The 27,445-nt window shown below is 36.4% G+C and overlaps 1 protein-coding gene across 1 annotated transcript; it reads right to left on the reverse strand.

Moving 5' to 3' along the window:
• Positions 1 to 13,945: 13,945 nt before the first annotated feature.
• Positions 13,946 to 14,863, reverse strand: LOC130933836 (uncharacterized). Its single transcript, XM_057863445.1, has one exon. It carries the CDS (start codon positions 14,861 to 14,863, stop codon positions 13,946 to 13,948), a length of 918 nt encoding a protein of 305 aa, XP_057719428.1.
• Positions 14,864 to 27,445: the final 12,582 nt, after the last annotated feature.

Consider the following 27,445-nt stretch of genomic DNA (forward strand, 5'->3'; position numbering starts at 1 on the left):
CATCTTGTACCAAAAAAAGAATATGTTGATACTATTATTGGCTCAGGCAATGTGATAGAAGGCTCCGAAAGAGCTATAATTTTGTTTTCCAGAGGAACAAAATTTATAATAAATAATGCACTATTATCTACCAAGTCTCTGAGGAACTTGTTGAGTTTCAAAGATATTCGCCGAAATAGATATCATATTGAAACAATAAATGAGGAAAATCATGAGCATTTATGTATCACAACTCATGATTCAAATAAAAATGTTATATTAGAAAATTTACCCTCACTTTCATCTGGATTGTATTATACCAAGATTAGTGCAATTGAATCACATGCCATTGTAAACCAGAAGTTTACTAGCCCAAATGAATTCATAACTTGGCATGATAGATTCGGTCATTCGAGAACAACCATGATGAGGAGAATTATTGAAAACTCTCACGGATATTCACTAAAGAACCAAAAGATTCTTAAATCTAGTGAATTTTATTATGCTGCATGTTCTCAAGGGAAGTTAATTTTAAGGCCATCACCAGTAAAGATTGGATTTGAGTCCCCTGAATTCCTAGAAAGGATTCAAGGTGATATATGTGGACCTATTCATCCACCATGTGGATCTTTTTTATATTTTATAGTCCTAATAGACGCATCTTCGAGATGGTCACATGTGTGCTTATTATCTTCTCGCAACCTGGTGTTTGCGAGATTACTGGCTCAAATTATTCGATTAAAAGCACAATTTCCAGAAAATCCAATCAAAGCAATTCGTCTTGATAATGCTGGTGAATTTACTTCCCAAGCATTTGACGCTTATTGTGTGGCTAATGGAATAAGTGTTGAACATCCAGTAGCTTATGTTCACACACAAAATGGGTTAGCAGAATCACTTATTAAACGCCTCCAATTGATTGCTAGACCCCTTACTTATGAGAACAAATCTCCCAACCTCGGTTCGAGGGCATGCTATTTTACATGCCGCAACACTTATTTATTTGAGGCCAACGAGTTACCATCGGTTCTCTCCTATGTAATTAGCTTTTGGCCAGCAGGCAAATGTTTCCCATTTAAGGATATTTGGGTGTGCGATATATGTTCCCATTGCACCACCTAATCGTACCAAAATGGGACTCCAAAGAAAATTGGGAATATATGTTGGATATGGTTCTCCCTCTATAGTGGGGTATCTTGAGATACAAACTGGAGATGTATTTAAAGTCCGGTTTGCGGATTGTCATTTTGATAAATCAAAATTTCCAACATTAGGGGGAGAGAATAAGCTTCTTGAAAAGGAACTTAATTGGAATGCATCATCGTTGATGCATTTAGATTCTCGATCAGGGCAATGTGAACTAGAAGTTCAAAAGATTATACATTTGCAAAGAATAGCAAATGAATTGCCTGATGCATTTTCTAATACAAAGAGGATAACTAAATCTTATATACCAGCGGAAAATGCCCCAATTCGAATTGATGTCTCGGTAGGACAAGTAGCCACTGAAGCAAATTCACGCCAGAAGCGTGGAAGGCCTGTCGGTTCCAGAGATAAAAATCCTCGAAAGAGAAAAGAGGTAAATACTATTCCTGTTGAAAAAGACATAGTAAAGACACCTGCAATTGTCCAAAATTCTGATATAATGCCAGAAGATGTTCAGATACCTGAAAATTATGAAAATAACGAGATCTTGATAAATTATGTCTTTACAGGAGAGAAATGAGACCGAAATAAGACAATTATCAATGAAATATTTGCATATAATGTGGCATTAAATATCATGCATGAAAGTAAGGATCTTGAGTGAAGATCAGTCGAAGAATGTCGACAAAGGAATGATTGGCCAAAATGAAAAGAAGCCATGAAGGCTGAATTAGACTCACTTGCAAAACGTGAAGTCTTTGGACCTATAGTCCGTACACCTGAAGATGTAAAACCTATTGGATACCGATGGGTATTTGTGAGAAAACGACATGAGAAAAATGAAGTTGTGCGCTATAAAGCCTGACTTGTGGCACAAAATTTTTCACAAAGGTCCGGTATAGATTATAAAGAAATGTATTCCCCTGTAGTGGATACGATAACATTGTGTTATTTGGTCAGTTTATCTGCATATCATAAACTGCATATGCATTTAATGGATGTGGTAACAGCATACTTATACGGCTCATTAGATCGGGATATCTATATGAAAGTCCCTGAAGGACTAAAGATATCTAAACCATCCAATGAATATTCGCAGGGATTATACTCAATCAAATTGCAAAGATCTTTATATGGTCTAAAGCAATCTGGACGAATGTGGTATAATTGTCTTACTGAGTATCTGGCCAAAAACAGATTCAAGAATGATAATATCTGCCCATGCATTTTCATAAAGAAATCTACATCTAGGTTCATTATAATTGCTGTGTACGTTGATGATTTAAATATCATTGGGACTCCTGAAGAGATTCCAACAATTATAAAAAACTCTAAAAGAAGAGTTTGAGATGAAAGATCTTGGAAAGACTAAATTTTGTCTCGACCTGCAGATCGAGCATATAAAAAATAGAATCTTTATTCATCAAACAACATACACAGAAAATATCTTGAAAAGATTTTATATGGATAAGTCACATCTATTATATAAATATTTGCTCCCGACATTACTCAAAATTAAATTGGGATTATCTTTAAAGTCTTAACACTGTAAATAGGGTATAATTAATATTTAATATTTTAATAATTAAATACCTAAAATAAGTTAATAAATAACAATAATTAATACTTAAAATATCATATATATTGTTTTCATATTGCCCACAATTAAATTAACCTCATGTTTAAAGTCTTAATATCGCAATTAGAGTATAATTAATATCTAAAATTTTAATAATTAAATACTAAAAATAAGTTAATTAAATAACAATAATTAATACTTAAAATATTGAAAAGGAATTTTTAATAAATGTAAAAAATAAAAATAAAAAGAATTAATAAATAATAATAGTGTTTAAATAAAAAAATTGATAAAGAATAATATTTATAGGTAAAAATAGTGTATTTATTTTGAAGAAAAAAAAATATATGAGAAATTATTTAATAATTCGTGTCATACACGTGATAATAAATTGTTCAATAACTTGTACCATGCACGTGATAAGGTTGAAATTATAATTTTAAATTATGTTATTAAAATTAATTTGAATTGTAATAATTTGATTAATAAAAAAGTAATATGTTATGCGTTCGTTTTTTTTTAATCTGGTGTTAAGTGTAACAACTCTAATATAATCATTAATCGTTTTTGTTAATCTTCTTTATTTTTTATAAATTTATGATTAAAATAATAATTATAAATATTAATAATTAAATAAATCATTATATTATAATTATTTACGTTTTATTCCCAAAATAAAAAACGTATTATTTTTTTATTTAAGAATTTTTTTATTTATGCTATCGGTATATATTAATCGTTTAGTCAATAATTTTTTTATTGGTAGGATATATTTATTTATTTTTTTAAATAATTTTAAATTTTTTCTTATTTAAGTATACATATATAGTAAGTCACCTATGCTAATTATTTTTTGATTTTCTGATTATGAATATTTTATTTTGAGCCTAAAATGATTTTGTTATTCCATTAATAGCATCATACACATAATAATTTTCATAAATAATAATAATTTTTTTATTTATTTATATGTATATATTAATTATTTAGTTAATAATTTTTTTTATTCTTAGAATATATTTATTTTATTAAATAATTCTAAATATTTTTTTATTTAGTTTATACATATATATTAATTGTATGTAGATATATTTAAATCGCATATATTAGTTATTTTCTAATCATAATTTTTTTAGCCTATAATCAGTCGATAATTTTTTTATTCTTTATTATTAATGTATCGTATGTGTAATTTTTATAAATTATAGTAATTTCTTTATTTATGTATACGTATATATTAATTTTGTTAAATAATTCTAAATATTTTCTTATTTATGTATAGATATATATTTATTGTACATAAAAATATTTAAGTCACATATTAATTTTTTTATGATTATTTCCTTATATATGATTATTTTTTATTCTACAATCGTGCAATAATTTTTATTTTTTCTATCCATGTATATTTCTCAATCCCCTTTCATACGCATGATGATTAACTATTTTTACTTTAAATGGTGATGTTTTAATTCTTTCTTTCGCATATTTTTATACATTGGCAAGGAAAGCAAAATTACGTATTGTGACTCTTTTTCTTTTTCCACGCTTTAATCTTAATTAATCAATCTTGTGTCTACACAATATAATTAAATTTTTAATCACTTTAGTATATTGATAAATTACATTTCTCTTAATAATTGCATTACTAATTTGAAATACAAAAAATAAAAAAAGGTGATACATATATCCAAGAAAAAAATAAACTTAAAAATCGAAAAAAAGAAAGAAATTTTATATTAAAAAAATAAAAAAATAACATATCTAAAAAAGAATAGTCATAATATATAAATTGAGGCAATAATTTAAATTTTTCTAAAACTAATTTAATCAAATACTAATATTAGAACTAAATTATTTAAATAATATTTAAGCTATTTTAGTCCTTAGATACGTATAGATTAGAGTCATTCTAGTAACGACAACCAACCGAAATAACATCATAAGATCAAACATTTAGAATCCTACAAATTCAGACCATCTTCTTGTTAAAATTGTCAAACTAAATTGATCTTTATTTTTCTCAATGACACTGCATTGATGCACCAGAAGGCCAGTAGTTTCTAAAAAAATCACAGTATGTTATAAAATTATTTTAATACAAAAGTTTAAGAGAAGAAAATTTAAATATAGTACCAATCTTTAAAATTGCATCTTCAAATTTGAACGAATTTTTCAAAATTGAACCTAAATTGAGAAAATTCAATCTTATTAGATGCTCCACTTCGAATATTTTTCGGACAAACGTAGAGAGTGTGGAGGGAATGAGACTTGAACTTGACCTACAAAGCTCCTTGAAAACAATTGCTCAATTAAAGAAGAATAACAAATTAGAAAAAAAGAATGCCTTACCCGTTAGATTTAGACTTATAAATCGCAAAAGAAACACTATATATAACCTAGGTTAGTAGTACAAAAATAATTATAGAAATTAATTATTGATATCAATATCAACTTACCACTATTAACGTTAGTATCATATTTATGGCAATTAGTAGTACAAAAATAACTATAAAAATTAATTATTAATATCAATATCAATTTACCACAATCAACGTTAGTATCATATTTATGCTAATTAGAATTATAGAATTATGTTTATTTTTTTATTTTTAATTATTGATATCTTAATCTTTTTAAAAATACGTTTTGCTTTTTTAAAATATAACATGTGCATATGCTGTTTAGACCTTTTATTATATTATTATTATTATTATTATTATTATTATTATTATTATTATTATTATTATTATTAATTAATTAATTAATTAATTAATTAATTAATATTAATATCAATTTTTTACCATTCATGTATGTATCAATTTGCTACTAATTATTCTTGATTAAAAATAATAATTAAAAATATTAATGATTGACAATTAGTATTATACAGTTAATATAATAATTAGTATCAACTTGTATCAACGTGTATATCAACTTGTATAATGTTGGAGAATTAGAATTATATAAATTAATATAATAATTAGAATGATTAAAAATATTTAATAATTGACAATTAGTATAATAATATATTAAATATATATTTTTATATAATTATAAAAAAGATATTTTTTTAAAATAGATTGAGAAGATAATAAATATAAATATATTGAAAGTAACACTTTTATTTTGGAAAGAAAAAAGTTCATAAGAAATTGACATCTCATTTTCAATATTTCTAAAAATATACTAATATACCAATAATACTAATAGTTGAAAAATAATTATGAAGACTTATTAATAATTAATAATATTTAAAATAAGTAAATTAAATAAAAATAATTAAAAAAAATCTTTAACAAATGTGAGAAATAAAAATAAAAGAAATTGATAAATAATAAATGTAAATATATTAAAAAATAATATTTTTATTTTAGAGAAAAAACTCATCAAAAAATGACACCTCATTTTTATTAGTTAGAAAAAAATTAATTTTAATGGATTAAGTAGATTATTATTATTATTATTATTATTATTATTATTATTATTATTATTATTATTATTATTATTGATTCGTCCGAACACTGGGTAGGCCGAGTTTAAGCACTTCGGAGTGAGTCGTCAACTGAGAGGAAGAGCTTCACGTTGGCCAATGATCAAGCACCGCGGCGGAAATACCTGCAAAAGATACTCCGACGCTCAAGTTAGTAACCGTCTCAGAAAATAGAGAGAGAGAGAGTAATTAAGTGAGAGAGAATAAGTGAATATGAAAACTGATAGTTGAACTTGACTTTAGCTGAGGATATTAGTTCGACTTTATAGGGAATGCTTTACCGTTTTCATGTGGATTAGTCCTAGTTTGTAGGTTGGTTACGATATTCTGTTTTAGCCATTGAGTTTGTTGAGCACGTTTCTTATCTCTTCAAATGGTTGAGGCCGAGCTTATCTGTACACGTGCCGAGCTTATCGGGCGGTTGGTGTAACGTCGGCCTTGAAACGTTTGTTTGCCGAGTATGTCGGGCGACCGAGGATACAGGTAACGTATCATAGCCCCCAAGCTTGCCTTGGTGTGGACAGGACTAAGGCGAGCTTTCGGACCAAGAGTACTGGATCCTCGGTTGCCGAATTTGTTTGTCGCATATGGTCCTTGTAGCCCCCAAGCTCGGCTTGGTTCTGTTTGGACTACGAAACGGTTTTGTGTGTTTAATAGTTGCTTCGTTCTTCGCGCCATTTGACATGATTGACGTGAAACGTGCCCCGCATCCCTAGGCACCCCTGTCCGTTGGATTTCGTGGTCATTAAATGCCTCTCTTTTTTGACGACGAGGATTTAATGGGAGGGTTTATGTAACCGTTTAGGTTACTAGGCTTATTTCTTTATTACCTTTGCTTTTTGTAGTTCTTATTTGCTGCTGTTTTCTGGAAAAAAGGAGTTTTGGTTTGGTTTCCTGTCTGAGAATGTCTAGCAAAGGTCAGTGCTGAATTCTCATTTTCTTCTACCTTTTTGTGCTTTATTTCTCTTTCTTTGTCTGTAATGGAGAACTGTGATGTGGTTGATCCGTGTGGGTGGGTTGATGCTAGGGTGAGGGAATATGCGTCTCAGTTTGATGATGAGGAGTCAGTGAAGTTACTGGGGTCGGATTTGTGGGTTAGGAAGGGTAGTAATATCAGAATAGAGTTGTTGCCCTGTGGTAAAGAGGACCGAGTCTGTGACCGGTTGAGGGATTGGTCTTTCTTTTATATGTATAGCTGTTTGTTTACTGAATTGGGGGTCAAACTGCCTTTTACCGAGTTTGAGTGTGGGGTCTTGTATTGGTTGAACTGTGCTCCAACCCAGCTTCATCCTAACTCATGGGGTTTTGTTCGGGCATTCGAGATCTTGATGGAACTGTTGGAGCGTCCGCCGTCTTTGAGGTTGTTTTTCTCTTTGTTCCAGGCAAAGGGGGTAAATAGGGGGTTATGGGTTAATCTTAGCAGTTATCCTCGCCGTGCTGTGTTTGGCTTGTATAAATCATCGTTTAAGGATTTTAAATCCATGTTTGTTAAGGTTAGCAGTGTTCTTGAAGACTTCCCGTTTTACTTAAATGAGCATTTAGTTGAGAGGTTTCCGTTGTTTTGGTATTCCGAGCCGTATCAAGCTTTGGACGTAGATGATAGGCTGCCTGATGATGATATTGTGATGGATTTTCTGTTTAAATCCTTGGGTCCGAAAGGTTTGTTATCTGTCGCCGAGATGTTGAAATGGGATACTGATAGACAGGTTGTGTATGATCACATAGGTAATCTGTTTTATTGCATTTGTTATGTGTTGATGTTTTGATATGTTGTCCCTTATCTTGGTTGTTTTCTGATAAGCAGGTGAGAGAGCTCCTGCCATTACCACGGCAGGTTTGAAACTCTTCTTTAATCAGTGCAAGAAAGGAGAGAAGGAGGTTTCATCTAATGTTGGGAAAGGTCCTGCTGCTTTGATTCATCATGGTCTGGGGCAAAAGCAAAAGAGGAAGAGAGGGCAAGGTCAAGGTAGCCTTGCCGAGGTCTTAGAAGGTAAGGGAGAGTCATCTATGATTCTGCAGATGGTCGAGTCTGCTTATGAATCACAGAAAAGACTTCATGGGTATGATGAGAACATGCACGCCAGATCTCTGTGGACGAAGTTGTATCCTTTTGGGACCATGGCTGATGAGCTTTGTTGTTTTCCGGATGACATGAAAATGATTGACGAGGTTGGCCGAGCTGGTGTTAGCCGATTTCTCCAGGTATTAGAATAGTTTGTTGTGTTTGTGAATATTTGTTGGTGTCCCATATTTACTTGTTTTCATTTTCGTAGGTGATTGGTGCCCGGATTGTTGCCATTGGCCGAGCCCAGGAACTCGCCCTGGACCGGGAGCAGAATGAGGCTTCTCGTGTAGAGGAGCTGTCTGGGATTATCCAGAAGAAGGATGAAAAGATTGCTGAGTTGTCTTCCTCCATGGAGAAAAAAGATTCGGAATTGGCTGATGAGAAGAAACTTCAAAAGGCTTCATCTGAGAAACTGAAGTTTATGGAGTCCGAGAACAATCAGCTCTCCGCTCGGATCAAAGAACTAGAAAGCGGGATTTATGAGGCTTTTGCTCAAGGCTTTGACCGTGCTGTTTCCCAGGTGAAGGTGCTATACCCGGAAGCTGATCCTTCAAAGTTTGATGTTCTAAAGGTGGTCGTTAATGGCGAGCTTGTGGATGACGAGGCTGTTGCTGGGGGTGAAAGTGAAGGATCTAGCATAGGTGATAAGGCAGAATAGGCTTTTGTTAGTTTACTCTTTTTGTTTTGTACAAGGTGTACTAGTTTTTAAACTTGTGACTGTTTTGGTTTTCTTAAACAACTCCGAGTATTAATCTCGGTAGCGGCATTTTGTGTTCCGAGTGTGTAGCTCGGTTTGATTATGACTTATGTTGTTGAAATGAAATTCGGTATTTTGATAAGTTATAATGGTACGTTGTTATTGAAAGACGATTGTGTGTGTGTATTGAAGGTGGTGGGAGCCATCCTTTGTCTGATCAAATTGTCAATAAGGAGAGCTGAGGTTCTAATATAGGGCTTGTGTTTGAATGAGCCTTTAAGATTTCGCTCGAATAACTTGGTGATTGCTCGTGTTTGTTTGTATTTACATGTGCTTCTCCGAGTATTATTATCGGAATGTGCGCGTTGTTCTCTGAGTATGAAGCTCGGATTAGTTTTAAATGTTCATTTTTTAGAAGTCCGGGAAATGTCGGTATGTACTTGTCCGAGTATTATGCTCAGCATGCGCATGTTGAATTCCGAGTATGAAGCTCGGATTAGTATGTTCGTTAGAAAAAACTTTGACTTGTTTTTGTGGTGGAGGTTTTCCGAGAAATAAGCTCGGCTCGTGATGTTAGGGTTCCGAGGATTATGCTCGGATTATTTGAAGTGTTTAATGACTGAAATGTATGCTAACTGTCAAAATGAGAACCGTTTTGATTGCTCATTAAGTTGTATGAGTACAATGATTTGTTGGTCCGGCCTCGTTAAAACCCTCTCCGAGTAAAACCCATGTATTTTGGGAGAAAACCTTCGGATGGGAAAAAGAGTACCATCATTCACAAATTACAGACTACATCATGACTGATATTTCCTTAGGGAGGAGATGTTCCATGTCCCTGGAAGTTGATCTCCTTGAAGGGTTTCGAGCTTGTAAGCCCCCTTTCCGAGATTTTGGAGTACTCGGAAAGGTCCTTCCCAATTTGCGGCTAATTTGCCATGCCCCGGAGGTTTCCGAGCTTCCTCTGTTCGTCTAAGTACAAGGTCTCCGTTGTTGAAGGACCTGTGAACTACTTTTCTGTTGTGTCTTTGCTCTAGGTATTGTTTTCTGGCTCGCTGCTTTATGGCAGAAATGTCTCTTTCTTCTTCTACGAGGTCCAATTCGGCTGTCCGAGCTTGTAGGTTATTCGATTGATCATAGAGCTCGGTTCTTAATGTTGGGACGCTGACCTCTACTGGGATTAGTGCTTCTGCGCCATATACCAGTTTGAAAGGGGTCTCTCCTATGGCAGATTGAATGCTGGTGTTGTAACTCCATAGGATTTCTGGAATGAGATCAGCCCACTCTCCTTTAGCTTCGCCGAGCTTTTTCTTTAATCCCTGCAAGATAATTCTGTTAGCTGATTCGACTTGTCCGTTAGTTTGCGGGTGCTCTACTGAGCTAAAATGATGTTGATGTTAAAGTTTGTTAGGAAGGCGGCGAGCTTATGATCTGTAAATTGTCTCCCGTTATCCGAGATTATCTCTCTTGGGATACCGTATCAGCATATGATATTTTTCCATAAAAAAGATCGCACTTTTTCTGCCGTTATGTGTGCTAGTGGTTGTGCCTCTATCCACTTAGAGAAATAATCTATTGAAACCAAAAGGAACTTTACCTGGCCTGGCGCTTTCGGGAAAGGTCCGAGGATATCTAATCCCCACCTATCGAAAGGCCAGCTTACCTCTATGGTATGGAGTTCTTTGGCCGGGGTCTCCGAGAGGGTAGCGTGTTTTTGACAATTATCACATGCCTTGACTTTGGAGATGCAGTCCCGTTTTATCGTCGGCCAATAATATCCTGTTCGCAGGATCTTTGCTGCTAAAGCTCGGCCGCCAATATGGTTGCCGCAGACTCCTTCATGTGTTTCGGCCATGACATCCTCGGCCTCCTTATTGCTGATGCACTTGAGTAGTGGTTGTGAATGTCCTCGTCTGTATAAGGTGTTTCCGAGGACTGTGTAGAAACTTGCTCTTCTTCGGAAGAGCGGCAAGTTTGGCTCATCATTTGAAATGGTGCCTGCATTGATGTAATCGAAAAAAGGTGTTCGCCAATCTGGGACCTGTGTGATACTCAAAATTGTGTCCTGCTCAAAACTTGGTTTGTCAAGTGTTAGCTGGGACAGTGCCGATGTGTTTTCGGCTTGCCGAGTTGTGGCTAACTTAGATAACACATCGGCCCTGGTGTTTTGTTCTCGGTTTACATGAATAATGTCAAATTCTTTAAATTTTAAAATTAGATCCTTTGTTATGAGCCAATATTTCTCTAACAAAGGATCTTTTACCTGGAATTCTCCCTTTATCTGATGTACCACTAGTGAAGAGTCGCAGTAGGCTGTTATTCGAGGTATTTGTAGTTGTAGGGCGAGCTTTAGTCCAGCAAGTAGGGCTTCGTACTCCGCCTGATTGTTGCTTGCGTTGAAGCGGAACTGTAGTGATTGCTCGGCCACCACTTTGTTTCCTTCTTTGAGTAGTATCCCAGCTTCACTGCCTTCTTTGTTGGACGCTCCATCTACATGTATGGTCCAACTGACTTCTGTATTACGTGTGTCATTGGTCATCTCTGATATAAAGTCGGCTAGCACCTGTGACTTCAGTGTTTTCCTTGATTCGTACTGAATGTCGAACTCGGAGAGCTCGACCGACCATTTTATTAATCTGCCGGCGAGCTCGGGTCTGGTTAGTATCTGCCTTAATAGTTGGTCCGTTCGTACTATGATTGTGTGGCTCTGGAAATAGTGCCGCAGTCGTCTTGCTGTTGTGATTAGTGCTAGCGCCAGTTGTTCTATCCTTGGGTACCGTGTTTCTGTTGGTTGTAGCACCCTACTGATGAAGTATACTGGGCTTTGGTTTCTTCCTGTTTCTGTTACTAAAACCGAGCTTATAGCATGGTTAGATACTGATAGGTATAAATACAGCGGCTTACCTGTCTCTGGTCTTTGGAGGATTGGTGGTGATGTGAGGTGTTGTTTAAGTTCGGTAAAAGCGTTCTCACATTCGTCTGTCCAGTTGAACTTCTTGCCTGTAGAGAATGTTTGGAAAAAGTGATAAGATCGGTTTGCCACTGCAGGTAGGAAACGTGACAGGGCAGCTATTCGTCCTGCAAGTTGCTGGACTTCCTTTACCGTTTTTGGGCTTGTCATGTTTAGTACGGCCTTGCATTTTTCTAGGTTGGCCTCGATGCCTCGAGATGTTAACATGAATCCAAGGAACTTCCCTCCTTGCACTCCGAACGCACATTTGTCTGGGTTGAGTCTCATGTTATATGCTCGGAGTTGCCTGAAGATTTCTACTAAGTCGTCACAATGCGACCCCTGCAAAGGTGTTTTTGCTACCATGTCATCTACATAGACCTCCATATTGCGGCCTATCTGTTGTTGGAATACCTTGTCCATTAGCCTTTGATACGTCGCACCTGCATTCTTTAGGCCAAAGGGCATTACCTTGTAACAAAAATTTCCATGTTCTGTTATAAAAGCCGTTTTGCTTTGGTCTTCTGGGTGCATCAGAATCTGGTTATAGCCAGAGTATGCATCCATAAAACTCAAAGCTTTGAAACCAGAGGCGTTATCAACTAATTTATCAAAGTTATCAACTAATTTATCAATGCAAGGTAATGGGTATGCATCTTTAGGACATGCTTTATTTAAGTTTGTAAAGTCGACGCACATGCGCCATTTACCTGAACTCTTCCTTACCATTACCACGTTGGACAACCATGTGGTGAAGCGAATCTCTCTGATAAAACCTGCATTGAGGAGCTTTTGGGTTTCTTCAAGTGCTGCTTGTCTTTTCTCCTCTCCGAGGTTCCTTTTCTTCTGTGCAACTGGTCGGATTGTTTTGTCGATTGCTAGCTTGTGGCAGATGACTTCGGGGTTTATCCCGGGCATGTCATCTGGTGTCCATGCAAAAAGGTCGGCGTTCTTACGCAGTATTTGAATGAGTCTTGCTCGTTCTGCCCCTTCTAACGCTTCTTCAACATATGTGCATTGCTTCTCGTCTGCTGTTAGTGTTACTTGTTGAAGGTTGTCCATTGGCCGAGGTCTTTCGCCGAGGTCTTCCCTAGGGTCTAGGTCGGCTAGTGTTGCTGAGCTGGCAGACGTGTGAATTGCTTGAACCTGGGGCCGAGCTTCCTGTTTTGTTTGGACTGGTTTTAGACCAGCGTTGTAGCATTGCCGAGCTTCTTGATGGTCGGCGTGTACCGTAGCGATCTTGTTTTCCTGCACTGGGAACTTGACACACAAATGTAATGTGGACACCACTGCCCTGAATATATTCAGGGCAGGTCTCCCGAGTATAATATTGTAAGGGCTGTAACAGTTTACTATTAAGTATTGAATATCAATTGACTTTGACGTAGGGATTTCTCCCATTGTGGTCTTTAGCCATATGTGTCCCATGATGGGGACTCTCTCTCCGGAGAACCCAATTAGCTCTCCAGAGGAAGGTCGTATTAATTTTTCAGATAATTTCATTTTTGTGAAGGTAGAGTAAAATAAAACATCAGCACTACTACTGGATCTAATAATGTCTTTCTTACCAACAGTTCTCCGACTTGGATTGAAATCACCACGGGGTCGTCGAGGTTAGGGCTTGCCGATTTGAAGTCTGCTTGGTTGAAGGATATTGTGGCATCTGGTTCTTTGTCCTTCCTTGGTTGTATGGTTCCTTCGATTGCCAGCATTGCTCTGTAGCTTCGTTTCCTGGCCGAGCTGGTTTCTCCTTCGCCTGCGAATCCTCCTGATATATGGTTAATGACTCCTCTTGGTGGATCAGGGGTCGTTCTCTCTTTTTTGTCATCGATCTTTGGTTGCTTATGCTCTGTCCTGTCCGAGTTTCCTCCTCTGCCCTTCTGGGTTTCGATATATTTGTCCAAGAGCCCTTGGCGTGCTAGCCTTTCCAGGAGGTCCTTTGCGACGATACAGTCATCCGTAGTGTGTCCGAACTTTCGGTGGAAGGCACAATGCTTTGTCTTATCTACGAACCTTTGATCCTGGTAGTTCCCTGCTCAGGCTGGTGGCTTTATGATTTTGGCGTTGAGGATTTCTCTGATAATGTTTTCTCTTCTCGTATTGAATCTGGTGTATGTGTTGTACTTTGAAGCGGGCTTGGAAGGTTTCTTACTGTCCCTGTTGACTGACGATCTGAAAATTCTTTCTTCGTCTCTCCGACTTGGTTGTTTGTCCGATTTTTGGGCTTCTCGGAGTTCTTCGATTTCCATTTGACCTGCCGCCCTTTCTCGGAACTCCTCCAGCGTCTTTGGCTTTGTTATGGCGATGGTCTCCCGGAATTTACCAGGTCTGAGGCCGGCTTTGAGGGCGTGCAGGTGAACAGCTGGGTCTAAGTCTTGGATCTCCATGGTAGCGTCAGCGAATCGGGTCATGTAGTCTTTCAGGCTCTCGTGCTGGCCTTGTTTGATGGTACCGAGATAGTCCGATCCGTGTACGTAGATTCTCGACGCGGCAAAGTAATCGATGAATGATCTGGCAAGGTCTTTGAAGGAGGAAATTGATCCTTCAGGGAGTTTAGAGAACCAGAGTAATGCAGCACCGTCGAGGTAGGTAGGGAATGCTCGGCAAAGGACGGGCTCGTTCTTAGGGCCGTTGAAAAACATCATCGATTGGAACTTCTTTATGTCGGCTCGGGGGTTGCCGAACCCTTTGTATGGCTCCAGTGCGGTTGGGAGAGTAAAGTTTTTTGGCATCTGATAATTTGTGATCTCCTCGGAGAAGGGGTTGTTGAGGGTGAGCTTCTCCTTTGGCGGGGCGATGTTCAAAGGGTCTGTAGCACCTTGAGCCGAGTTTTTGGAGCTTTCTCCATTGTTCTGAGTAGATAATTCGGCTATTCTTCGTACTTCCGCCTGCAGCTCGGCGATTCGAGCCAGGAGGTCATCCTGTGAGAGTTGTGGACTTTCCTTGTCAGCCATGTTCGAGGATCGGGAATCCTGCAAAATAGGGTAGAAGACTAAACAAAGAAAAAAGTGGGGTTAGATGTACTCCGGCCCCACGGTGGGCGCCAAGTGATTCGTCCGAACACTGGGTAGGCTGAGTTTAAGCACTTTGGAGTGAGTCGTCAACTGAGAGGAAGAGCTTCACGTCGGCCAATGATCAAGCACCGCGGCGGGAATACCTGCAAAAGATACTCCGACGCTCAAGTTAGTAACCGTCTCAGAAAAGAGAGAGAGAGAGAGTAATTAAGTGAGAGAGAATAAGTGAATATGAAAACTGATAGTTGAACTTGACTTTAGCTGAGGATATTAGTTCGACTTTATAGGGATTGCTTTACCGCTTTCATATGGATTAGTCCTAGTTTGTAGGTTGGTTACGATATTCTGTTTTAGCCATTAAATTTGTTGAGCACGTTTCTTATTTCTTCAAATGGTTGAGGCCGAGCTTATCTGTACATGTGCCGAGCTTATCGGGCGGTTGGTGTAACGTCGGCCTTGAAACGTTTGTTTGCCGAGTATGTCGGGCGACCGAGGATACAGGTAACGTATCAATTATTATTATTATTATTATTATATCATTAAAAAAATTTATTAGTATAGAATAATCGAATAATCCGTGCATTGAAAAGAATTTTATTATGATTAGAATAACTCATGTCATTAGCATATTATTATCATATCATATTATATCATATCATATTGATTTGATATTTTTTTAATAAAGACAGTTTCTTAAATTAGTATAATTATTATGTATCATTCATTAAATATTAATTATAATATAATTATATTAATTAAAGATATTTTTCTAAAATAAATTTGGAAGAACGAATAGTGCAACCATTTTAGAGGAAAAATGGATTAACGAAAAAATGATATCTCACCATCATAAACTGGAAGAAAATCAGTTTTAATATATTAAATAAATATAAAAACAAATAAGCATATAAATGAAAGAGCAGATTGGCTAATCTTTTTTTCTATTATTTATTTATTGGCCTTAAGCAAGTTGTCATTGTGAATGTTCTTAGTAACTTATGAATAATCTGAAGGAAGCAATATTGCAAACAGATGATAAAGAGAAAACATACATTGGTTTGATCATTGTACTATATGAATAGCAAATTTAACCAACATGAAATAACGCTAAAAGATGGAGATGAAAGTATCCAAAGATAAAGCCATCTGATTAGGAGAAAAAATAAGTAGCAATCAAATGTAATTGGTGTGAAAAAAAAATTCAAAAGCATTAATAATCAAAAGAAAATATTAGCAAAAGAAAGTGTATTTCTCTGAGTTATGGTTAAGCTGAACCGATTGATCCGTTTCGGCCTATAAATTAAAAAAAAATATAAATAGACAATGAAAATACTAAACAATGTGAATAATAGATATATTAGATGTTTAATTTATTAGGTGTGCGAATGATTATCCTAATATTAAGATTTAGGTGAGTAATTTAGAGTGTAGTATGTTTTTACTTGTTTGGGCCAATTTTAAAATCTATTATTCACATTGTTCATAAAAGTCATTCTCTAACTAACAAAGTAAAAAAAAAAACCTCTCAGACGGAGATTTCCCTCCTCTTCTTATTTTCATTCCCAAAGACCCTTGGAGAGTTTTCTTTCTCCATCAAATTCTTTCTTTCTTTCCTTTTTGAATATGGCACAAATCAGTTAGTTTTAGGTAAAAGTTAGTTAGACAACTCTCTTAAATGGAGATTTTCCTCCTCTTCTTGCTTTCATTCCCAAAGACCTTTGGAGAGTTTTCTCTCTTCATCAAGTTCTTTCTTTCTTTCTTTCTTTTGAATATGGCGTGTGAGTGAGTTAGTTCTAGGTAAAAGTTAGTTAGGCAACTCAACTTGAAGCTAGTGTATATAAGGTAAATTCAGTTAGTGTTAGTAATCAGCTTGAGCATTCTGTTTCTCTAGAAGTCTCAACTTCTTCCACCTCTAGCTACTTCTTCCTCGTCTCTCTCACTTCCTCTTATACTTTTCTTTTTCTTGATTTTGTAACTTGTTCACACATTTTTTCTTAATTAGTAAATCAATGCACCAGAGTCACAATATTGATTTTGGTTTATCACCTTCCGTTTATCTTTATTTTATTCTCCTTACATCAACTATGGTATAAGAAATTTTACACTTTTTTTTTCTTCCTCTTTTTCTCTCTACATGTGTTTCAAAAAAATTAGTAATGATGAAATATTTGGTAATGGCGGTAGAAAATCATAAGTTCTCTGTGCTTCCGTCATCACTTCTCTCTTTTTCTATGTCATATGTTTACTGTGAGGTAAATTATATGGTACAAATCAAGTTGATATAGAGAGAGATTGATGCACTGAGAAACTGACACTATGGCTGTGGAACTGCTATTGACGTAAGATAGAGCAGTAATTTGTCAGCAGTGGGCGACTTGATGGTTGTGAGCCGTGAAGCTTCCATGTTAGCTTGAAGGGTGAACCTAGATCATGAGCCTTGTTCTGCTTGGGTTAGCATTTTATTAGGTATGTAACAATGGTTGCGGCAAAAAAATAATAATGGGCCTTAAATTGTTTGTAAGGTGGGGCAATATCCTGTTTTTGTTAGTTCTTCATAAATCGATTTATGGATAAACCCTTAAATTAAGTATAATTAAAAATCAACACATTGTTATTGCTCAAAAAAGAAAAAACATCAATATGTTATTGTTGTGTGTGATAAAATGAAGATAAAAATTTATAAATTAGTTACACTAACATTGTTTTATGTCTATGTTTATAGGAGACATAAACACAATTACACATGTATATTGTTTGGTTAATGAGATATTAATTTTTGAAGGATGTGGTTATACACAAATATACATAGAATTCGTATATTTAGTGTCTTTAAAAAAAATGAGATATTGAGACACATTTAATAAGACACAAATTTTTACATTTTTATTTATAGTTATTTTTTGGGTTAAGTACGATTTTGGTCCCTAACGTAGAGGCAAAAAATTTTTTTATCTCCGGCCTTTTTTTATTTACAAAATGGTCTCGAAGATTTAACTTAATTTTAAAATCGTCCTTTTGACCAAAATTTTTATGTTTATTACCTAATTATCCCAATTTAAAAAATATAAAAGAAAAAAAATGGGTTAAAGGGCTGAGGAATAGGGGAAGCTCTTCACACGCGGGGGGGGGGGGTGGTTTCAGGGAAAAAGAGGGGAAAGGAAAGGTGGAGAAGAAAAGGGGAAGCGAATCTACCGCCGCTGCTCGTCGTCGTTCGATCGCTGGATCTCGCCGTTGCTCCTCTGCTTCTGCTTGATCTCGCCACTGCTCCGCTGGTTCGAGGCAAGAGCAGGAAAAGGTTTCGGAGGTTTTATAATGGTGGGTGGAGGAGAGACCGACAATGACGATGGAGCTCAAAGAAAGATGGTGCGAACCAGAGGTGAGTCGAGGGAGGAAAAGAGAGCTTCGCACTGTGACGGTGGCGCTAGGGTAGCGCAAAGAGAGAAGAAGAAAAGGGTGGCAGTGCTGTGATGACTGATCGTCCAGGGGATAGTGAACAGAGGAGAAGAGAAAATAGGAGAGGAAGAAGAAAAGAGAAAGGAGGATGGTTCGGATGGCTCGTCGGCTTCTACTTCTACTTCCATTCTTCTTCTGCTTCTGTTTCCATTCTTCTTCTGTTTTGACTTCTATTATGTTGTTGATTTTTTATTATTGTTGCTTCTGGTTGCTTCTGCTTATGGTTGATTACATTGTTTCATTGTTGTTGTTGTTGTTCTACTCCTGCTCCTGCTCTTGCTTCTACTCCTGCTTGATTATATTGTTTCATTATTTCATTATACAAATTTGTTGATCCATTATCCATTTTTTATGTTTATTCCATTGTTATTGTTCTTTTGGTTTTTGTTGTTTCATTGTTGTTGATTCTACTTCTGCTTTCTGCTTTTGTCTGCTTCTGTTTCTGCTTTTGTTTGTGTCTCTGCACCTCTGCTTCTGGTTGATTTTGGAAAAGAAGAAAGAAGGGTATTTTCGTCTGAAGAACGATTTTAAAATTGAGTTAAACCTTCGAGACCATTTTGTAAGCAAAAAAAGGCCAGAAACGAAAAAAATGTTTGGCCTCTACGTTAGGAACTAAAATCGTACTTAACCCTTATTTTTTAAAATATCACTTTTATCCTTAACCCTAATTTCCTTTTTCTCCTCTTTTTTCATTCTCTATTCAGAGCTTCCATCTCTTCCTCCTTTTCTCTTCCTTTTTCCCTCTTCCTTTGCCACTATCGTTTCTCTCCACCCTCCTTTCTTCCTTCTTCTCTTCTCCCGCTCTTCCTTCCTTCTTCTACATCTCCCTCTACCTTCGTGTGCATCTCCTCATTCTCTTCACGTTGCCCTCTACCTTTGTCTTCTCTCCTTTGTGTCGCCTTTCGCGTCAACATCATCGTCATCATCTCAGTTTTACCTTGCCTCTGTCATTCTTTAGCTTCACCTTTCTAGATCTATGAGTCTATATCAATTTCACCTGCCTGTTGTCTGCTTTTTTATCCACGACTACAACTTTAATTTCATCCTCTTTTTCACTTTTGTTTCTATTTTTTTAAAGAATTAGAAAAAAATTATTTTATTTTTTTTAATTTGAATTATTTAACTGATGTTTGAATTAGAGTTGTTGATTTTGATAATTTGAGTCATTGAGGATTAAAAATTAGTAATAAAGACGGTGATAGTGGTGAAAATTAGTGTTAAGGGCGGTAGTGGTAGAGGTGAGCACGGGCAGCGGATATTCGATTACTCATTCAAACTCGAACCGAACCAATTAAATTGATTTAGAAACCAACGGGCAACGGGTAATCGGGTTCGATCCGAACCAATCCAATTACTCTTTCTAATCATTGGCTCGGGTAACGATTTTGGGGATGCGGAACCCGAACCAACCCGTAGGCCGACCATATATTAATTAAATAAAAAATATATATGACTTTTAATGATTTTGAGTTTCTCTCTATTACACTTTTGTATTTAGCTTTTAATGTGTTTGGTGTTCAACATGTTTGGATTTAATGTGTTTAGTGTTTAATATGTTTAATATATTTAACTTCACTAACTTTTTCAATAAAAAATGATTTTTTACAAAAAAAATCTTTAGCAAAAATTTTATTTTTTTGTGATTAAATTTTGTTTATCAAAATACCTTTTAACAAATTATTTTTTTGTTCATTAAATTGTATTTTTACCAAAATATTTTTTAAAAATTTTTTAATAGTTAATTTTTTAATTATTAAATTATGATTTTTCCAAAATTTTCATTAACAATTACTTTTAACCTTTACTATTAATTTTTCGATATCAATGTGCATTATTTAATATTAAATCAAAAAAATCTTACCACTGTTAATATGTATAACAATTAATATTAATAAATAATTTAGTTTATTAAACTATTAAAAATTATTAACAACTTTATCAAAACTTAAAAACAAATCGAAATGGATAAATCTCAAATTTAAAAAATTAATATCTCATTCTTTCGCATATTTAAAAAGCAAGTTCCTTAATAATTTAAAAAGTTCTTGAAGGGTATTTTAAGAAAAAAAATCATTAAAAATTTTTTTAAAGAATATTTTGGTAAAAGTACAATTAATTAGAAAAAAAATAAATTGTTAAAGGATATTTTGGTAGACAAAATTTAATTACAAAAAAAATTTACTAAAAGATATTTTTGTAAAACATAATTTATTTTTTCTTGAAAAATAGGTAAAGTTAATGTTGGTTAACATAAAAAAATTAAATGATTAAATATGAGATTTTTTAAAAGTTAAAAGGGAGAAAAGTGTATATTATATCATTATGCTATAGTATAAAATATTTTATGATATAATTTTTTATTTGAAGTCTTATATAAATTATGTTAGACCTAATTATAAAATAAAAAACTTATTTATTGTTATCTGAGTTATCTAAAAAATTATTTAAAAAGCAATTAAAATTGTTATCCCTATAATTAATAAATTTATCACATTGTCGAGTTTAATTCTGTTCTCCTATAAAAAAAATTTAGCATCAGATTTACAAAAAAGAATCAGTCCACTATTAACACCAACATAATAACGGAGCCACTTCCATCCAACCTTCTCCTTTGGAGTTAGACGGCTCGGCTAAACCAAGCCAGGAGAACTGGCCAGTGTCAGATCTTGCTCCTTGAAGTCACACACCAAAAACACGTGTAATGTGCTTGCCCCACCTCTCTATTTTTGTACCAATTTAATTTTTTATACGTGTGAACATAAGATAAACAAAAAAGGAATATCTATATATCTGTATAGATTTAAATTTGTACACTATAATGACCCTTACTATAACTACTAACAATTAATTATTAGTAATAAGTCATCTTGATCAATTATATGGATCAGGTTTGTTATCCGTATCTTTGTTACAGGTTTGACGGGATCTGAGGTTTGTTATCATCCAGATTTGTTGGGATGGTACTGGCCTGAGTGGGGAGGTTGTTGGAGAGAGTATATCTGCCAGCTATACCAGGTTCCGATGTTATAGCGGTTGTGGGCCAAGGTTGAGTAACGGATCATAGTCCCCAAACTTAACCTATTTTTCTAAGTCAAGGTATAACAGGTCGAGCTTATTGTATAGCTCGGAGCCGAGTATGATGGTAGCCCCCAAGATGGTTCAAGCTTGGTGTTTTGGCGGTAAATTGGTTAGATATTTGGATGTGAGAGAGATTGTCGGGAAACGTGCAGAGTGCTTTAAAGTTTTATTGAGAATATGGATGGTCATTTGATAAGAGGCGTTGGTTTTGAAAACAGTAATCAAAATCAATGGTTAGAGTTTGTTTTGGTGGTTTTAGTTTTTTACCTGAAGATCAGGTTAGTGGGCTGGTGGGTTTTGTGGACTTTTGGGTTACTGCTGCTGTTTGTACTTCTTCCCTGCAATTTCTGGAAATGAGCAGAAAAGGTTAGTGTTTTCTACTTCTGCTTCTATTTTGTTGCTTAACTGATGGATAAAGAAAAGGTGTTGTAGTTGACAAGAAGGTTAAGGGTAAGAAGAAAAAGGGGGTAGTGGATGATGTTGACAAGATTGTTGAAGAAGTTTTTGTTTGGGATCCCGTGGATCCCTATGGGTGGGTTGCTGAGTCTGTGAAGGGTTGGGTGTCTGTGTTTGACGATGATCGGAGTATTTCTCAATTGGGTTCGCCATCCTCTTGGGTTAGGGCGGGTATTGGGGTTAACTTTAGGTTTTTTCTAGGCAATGCTTCTGATCGTGTCTTCCATCACGGTGAAGATTTTGAGTATTTTTACATGTATAGTACTATTTTCGTAGAGTTAGGAGTTAGGTTTCCTTTTTCCGAATTTGAGTGTGGTGTGTTGATGCAGTTAAAATGTGCGCTATCACAATTTCATCCAAATTCTTGGGCATTCGTCAGGGCTTTCAAAATTTTGATGGGTGTACTGGAGATCGAGGCATCATTAGAGGTTTTCTTTGCTTTGTTTCAATGTAAGGGGGTAAAAAGGGGTTGCTGGCTGAACCTTGCTAGTGCGCTGGGCCGCGCTATCTTCAGCTTGTACGGTTCCTCCTTTAAGGGTTTTAAATCTATGTTTCTAAGAGTTGGTGTTATTGAAAGTGACTTTCCATGGTATATTGATGATTGTTTGTTAGAGAGATTTCCTTTATTCTGGGTTCCGAGACCTAGGCAGATTCTTGGTATGGATAGGATGGAGTATGAAAATAAAATGGTTGTTGAGTTTCTTGTGAACCATATATCCTCGTCCTCCCTTCTTTCTGTTGTTGACATTTTAGAACTTGAGACTGATAGAGATGCATTATCTGAATATATAGGTAAATAAGCTTGTTTCCCTGTTTGTTTATGTATCTGTAGTTTTTGGTTGATTTGCTAATTATTTCGATTTGTGCAGTTGAGAAGGCTCCTAAGGTCACTTCTACTAGCTTGCGGGTGTTTTTCTGTAGCAAGAACGTGAAAAAGCAGGGGTCGAGTAGTCAGACTATGGCCGAGAAAGGAGGGGAGGTGAATCAGCCTTCTCCAGTTAAGAGGATCAGCTTTAAACGTAAGAGGGCTGATACAAAGAAAGGTGTGGATGTTGATAAGGGAAAAGGTGAGAAGGAGATCGATCTGGAACAGGCTAAGAAATTTACGGACAATCAAAAAGGGTTGCATGGTTATAGGGGTGATGAAGATATGACGTCGCTGTGGAGTGAACATTTCCCGTTTATTGTACTGGCTGATGAACATGGTTAGAGCCCTGCGGATGTTAAACTTGTTCATGAAGTCGGAGATGTTGGGGTGGCCCAGTACTTGCAGGTGTTTAGTACTTTATTGTTTTTGTAGTTGTTTGTATATGTATGAGTTTTGTTGTGCCGATGTTGTTTGTATGTTCTGTGTCAGGTGATTGGTGCTAGATTGATGTGCATTGGTCAGACTGAGGAGCTAAAGCATTCGAGGACTGCTTTCGATAAGGCTGCGATGGACCAACTTATGCAGGAGAATTTGGAGAAGAATAGCAAACTGCGTGATGCTTTGGATATGGTAAATCAATTAGGGGAGAAACTGACTGCTGCTGAAACCTCTATGAAGAAATCTGGTGAAGAAAAAACAGCTCTTGAGGCTAGGTTGGTTGTGCTTGGTGCCGAGAAGAAGCAGGCTGAAGCTGAGAAGGAGGACCATGGCTTGGAAATGTTTTCTGCTGGGTTTGAGAGGGCGGTTGAGCAGATCAAGTTTTTAGTGCCCACTGTTGATTTGTCGAGGATGAACCCTTGTAAGGTGGTCATTGGTAATGAGTTGGTTGAGGATGAGGATGGTGTTGAGTGCGAGGGGGAGAACCCTGATGTTTAAGTTCGTACTAAGTCCTTTTTGTATTTATGTAGTTTTTGAATGTGTTTAACTTATAGCCTTTCGGCTTTTTGTGATGAACCTTCTGGCTTTCGGCCAAACAGACCTGGTCATGTTAGGATTTGACTTTGTTTCTATTTCATGTTTGAATCGTTTGGAAGGTATGTTTGCATATTGGTATTTGTCTGTTTGTGAGACTCGAATAATTAGGAGATGGGGTAGGATATCAGAGCTTTGTTGTTTGTCTGTTTTTATTTTGAAGTATATGCTGTTGGTCGAAGAAGTTCGATAATGTTAGATTTGGGTTTGATGAACGAGTGGATTCGTCGAAGTGCTTTTTGATAGATCTGATTTAATGTGTCGGTAAGTTAGTATTGTATTGTTTGAATTTAGTCGCCCAAGTAAAGTACTAGATATGATAGAGATAGCTGTGTATTGTTTAGTTTGCAGTATAATTGATCAGAAAAAAGCAATGCGAGGTGGTGTGCCTCATTAAAACTTCTCCAGCAGAAACCCTCCTTAGGGAAAAAAGCTGGTAGTAGGAGAAAGAGTGCATCACCATGTCTGACTTATAGATTAACTGAAATACAATTTCAGAGAGGATATGTTCCATGTGTTAGGTAGGATAGTTCCATCGAGTTTTTGCAGTTTGTATGCCCCTTTGCTAATGACTTTATGTATTCTGAATGGTCTTTTCCAATTTGCACTTAGTTTGCCGTGCCCTTGTGGTTTTCGTATGTCTTCGACTTTCCTGAGTACGAGGTCTGTTTTCGAGAATGTCCTCATTTTGATCTTCTTATTGTATTTCCGAGCTATAGCTTGTTTCGTTGCTAGTTGTTGTAGTGCTGATTTGTCTCGATCTTCCTCTACGAGGTCAAGCTCGGCTCTTCTGTTTTCGGTATTGCCGCATTCGTTGATGTTTGTTGTTCTAGAATTTTGTAGAGATACCTCAATTGGTATCATGGCGTCGCATCCATAGACCAACCTGAAGGGAGTTTCCTTTGTTGACGACTGTTCGGTTGTGTTATAGCTCCACAATACTTCAGGAATAAGCTCAACCCATTCTCCTTTTGAGTCGTCAAGCTTCTTTTTGAGACCCTGCAAAATTACCTTGTTTGCTGCCTCGGCTAAACTATTAGTTTGTGGATGTTCCACGGAAGAAAATTGTTGAATTATTTTGAAATTTTGTAGAAAGTTTGTGAATCTGTGATCTATGAATTGTCTACCGTTGTCGGTAATAATGAATTGAGGAATACCAAATCGACATAGTATGTTTTTCCATACAAACAAAATTATTTTTTCAGAGGTGATTTTTGCCAATGGTATTGCCTCTATCCATTTTGTAAAATAATCTATGGCGACAATTAGAAATTTAACCTGGCTTGGAACGGGTGGGAAAGGTTTGAGGATATCTAGCCCCCACTTGTTGAAAGGCCAGCATATCTCGGATGTGTGCAATTGCTCAGCCGGGTTGTGGATGATTGGTGCGTGGCGTTGGTAGTGATCACAATGTTTGACTTTGTTCATGCAATATTGTTGTAATGTTGGCCAATAGTAACCTGCTCGGAGGATTTTAGAGGCTAGACTTCGGCCGCCTATATGTGTCCCGCAGACGCCTTCGTGAATCCCGTCCATTGCTAACTTGGCATCTACTATGTTTAAACATCGTAGCAGAGGTCTTGTAAATCCTGTTTTGTATAACTCATTGCCGAGCAGTGTGTAGAATCTTGCTCTTCTTTTAAATTTTCGTTGGTTTTGGATGCTGTGTGGGATGATACCTGTTTTCAAGTAGGTTATGAAAGGTGATCTCTAGTCGTCTTCCTACGAGATACTCAAAATTGTTGTTAGCACAACACTGGGTTCATCTAGTGTTAGTTGAGATAATATAGGTGTTGTTGTTTGACTTCTTGTTGTTACTAATTTTGAAAGGATGTCTGCTCTGTCATTTTCTTCGCGAGGTATATGGGAAATATTAAATTTATGAAAAGTACTAATGAGGTCATTGACTGTTGTGTTGTACTTTTCTAGTAGCGGATCTTTTACCTGGAGGTTACCTGTTACCTGTTGTACCACCAGGAGGGAATCGCATTTGACGTTTATCTGTGTGATGCCCATGGTGTGAGCTAGTCGTAGTCCGGCTATTAAACCTTCATACTCTGCTTGGTTGTTGCTTACATGGAAAGTGAATTGTAGTGATTGTTCGAATTGTATTCCATGATCACCTTCGAGGAGTATTCCTGCTCCCGAGCCTTTGCTGTTTGAGGCTCCATCGAAGTATAGTATCCACATGCTATTTTTAGGAGCTTGTTCTTCTGTAGTTAGTTTCGCAATGAAGTTGGCTAGTGCTTGTGACTTGATGGCTCCTCTAGATTGGTATTGGATATCGTATCCTGACAATTTGATGGACCATTTGATTAATCTCCCTGCTAGTTCCGGTTTCGTCTGTATTTGTCTTAAGGGTTGTTCTGTTCTGACCACGATAGTGTGGCTTTGGAAATAGTGTCGAAGGCACCTGGCTGTTGTGACCAGAGCTAGAACTAGTTTTTCCAGATTTGAGTAGCAAGTCTCGGCATTCTAGAGTGATTTGCCGATGAAGTATACCGGGTGTTGTTGCTTTTCTGTTTCTGTTACCAATACAGAACTGATAGCATGGTTAGTAATGGATAAATATAGATAAAATGATTTACCTACCTCTGGGATTTGGAAGATTGGAGGAGCTGAAAGTATGGCCTTTAGTTCTGTGAAAGTTGTTTCGCATTCCTCAGTCCATTGGAACTCTTCTTGTTTCCTTAGGTTTTTGAAAAACTGATGTGATCGATGGGCTATACGGGGCAGAAATCTGGCCAATGCTGCTAGTCAGCCAGTTAGTTGTTGAACCTCCTTGACCATCCTTGGGCTTCGCATGTTTAGAATTGCTTAACATTTTTCGGGGTTTGCTTCAATGCCTCAACAAGTGAGCATGAAGCCAAGGAATTTTCCACTATGTACCCCAAAGGCGCATTTCTCCAGATTAAGCTTCATATTGTATTTTCGAAATTGTTGGAATATCTCTGCTAAGTCTCTAACATGGTTTGCTGTGTGTGTTGATTTTGCCACCATATCATCAACATAAACTTCTATGTTTCGTCCGATTTGATTTGTGAAAATTTTGTCCATGAGTCGTTGGTATGTGGCACCTGTATTTTTGAGTCCAAATGGCATAACCTTATAACAGAAATTACCATTGTCAGTAATAAAGGCAATCTTATCTTGGTCAGCCTCGTGCATTAAGATTTTGTTATAACCGGAATAGGCATCCATAAAACTTAGACATTGAAAACCGGAGTAACTATCAACGAGTTTGTCAATGCATGGGAGGGGGTATGCGTCCTTTGGACAGGCCTTGTTGAGGTCTGTATAGTCCACACACATCCTCCATTTACCATTGTTTTTCCTTACCATTACCATGTTGGCCAACCAGGTGGAGTATCTGAGCTCTTTAATGAAGCCGGCGTTGAGTAGTTTTTGGGTCTCCTCCAGGGAGGCCGCCCTTTTGTCAATGTCGAGGTGTCTTTTTTTCTGAACTATAGGTCAGACTAAAGGGTTGATGGCTAACTTGTGACAGATGACGTTGGGATCTATCCCTGGCATATCTGCTGGGGTCCATGCAAACAGATCGACGTTTTGTCTCAATAGCTCGGCTACCTGGGTTTGTTCATCATTTCTCAGTGCGTTGCCAAGATATGTGTACTTGG

The sequence above is a fragment of the Arachis stenosperma genome, chromosome 6 (assembly GCF_014773155.1).
Source record: "Arachis stenosperma cultivar V10309 chromosome 6, arast.V10309.gnm1.PFL2, whole genome shotgun sequence".
NCBI classification, from domain to species: Eukaryota; Viridiplantae; Streptophyta; class Magnoliopsida; order Fabales; family Fabaceae; genus Arachis; species Arachis stenosperma.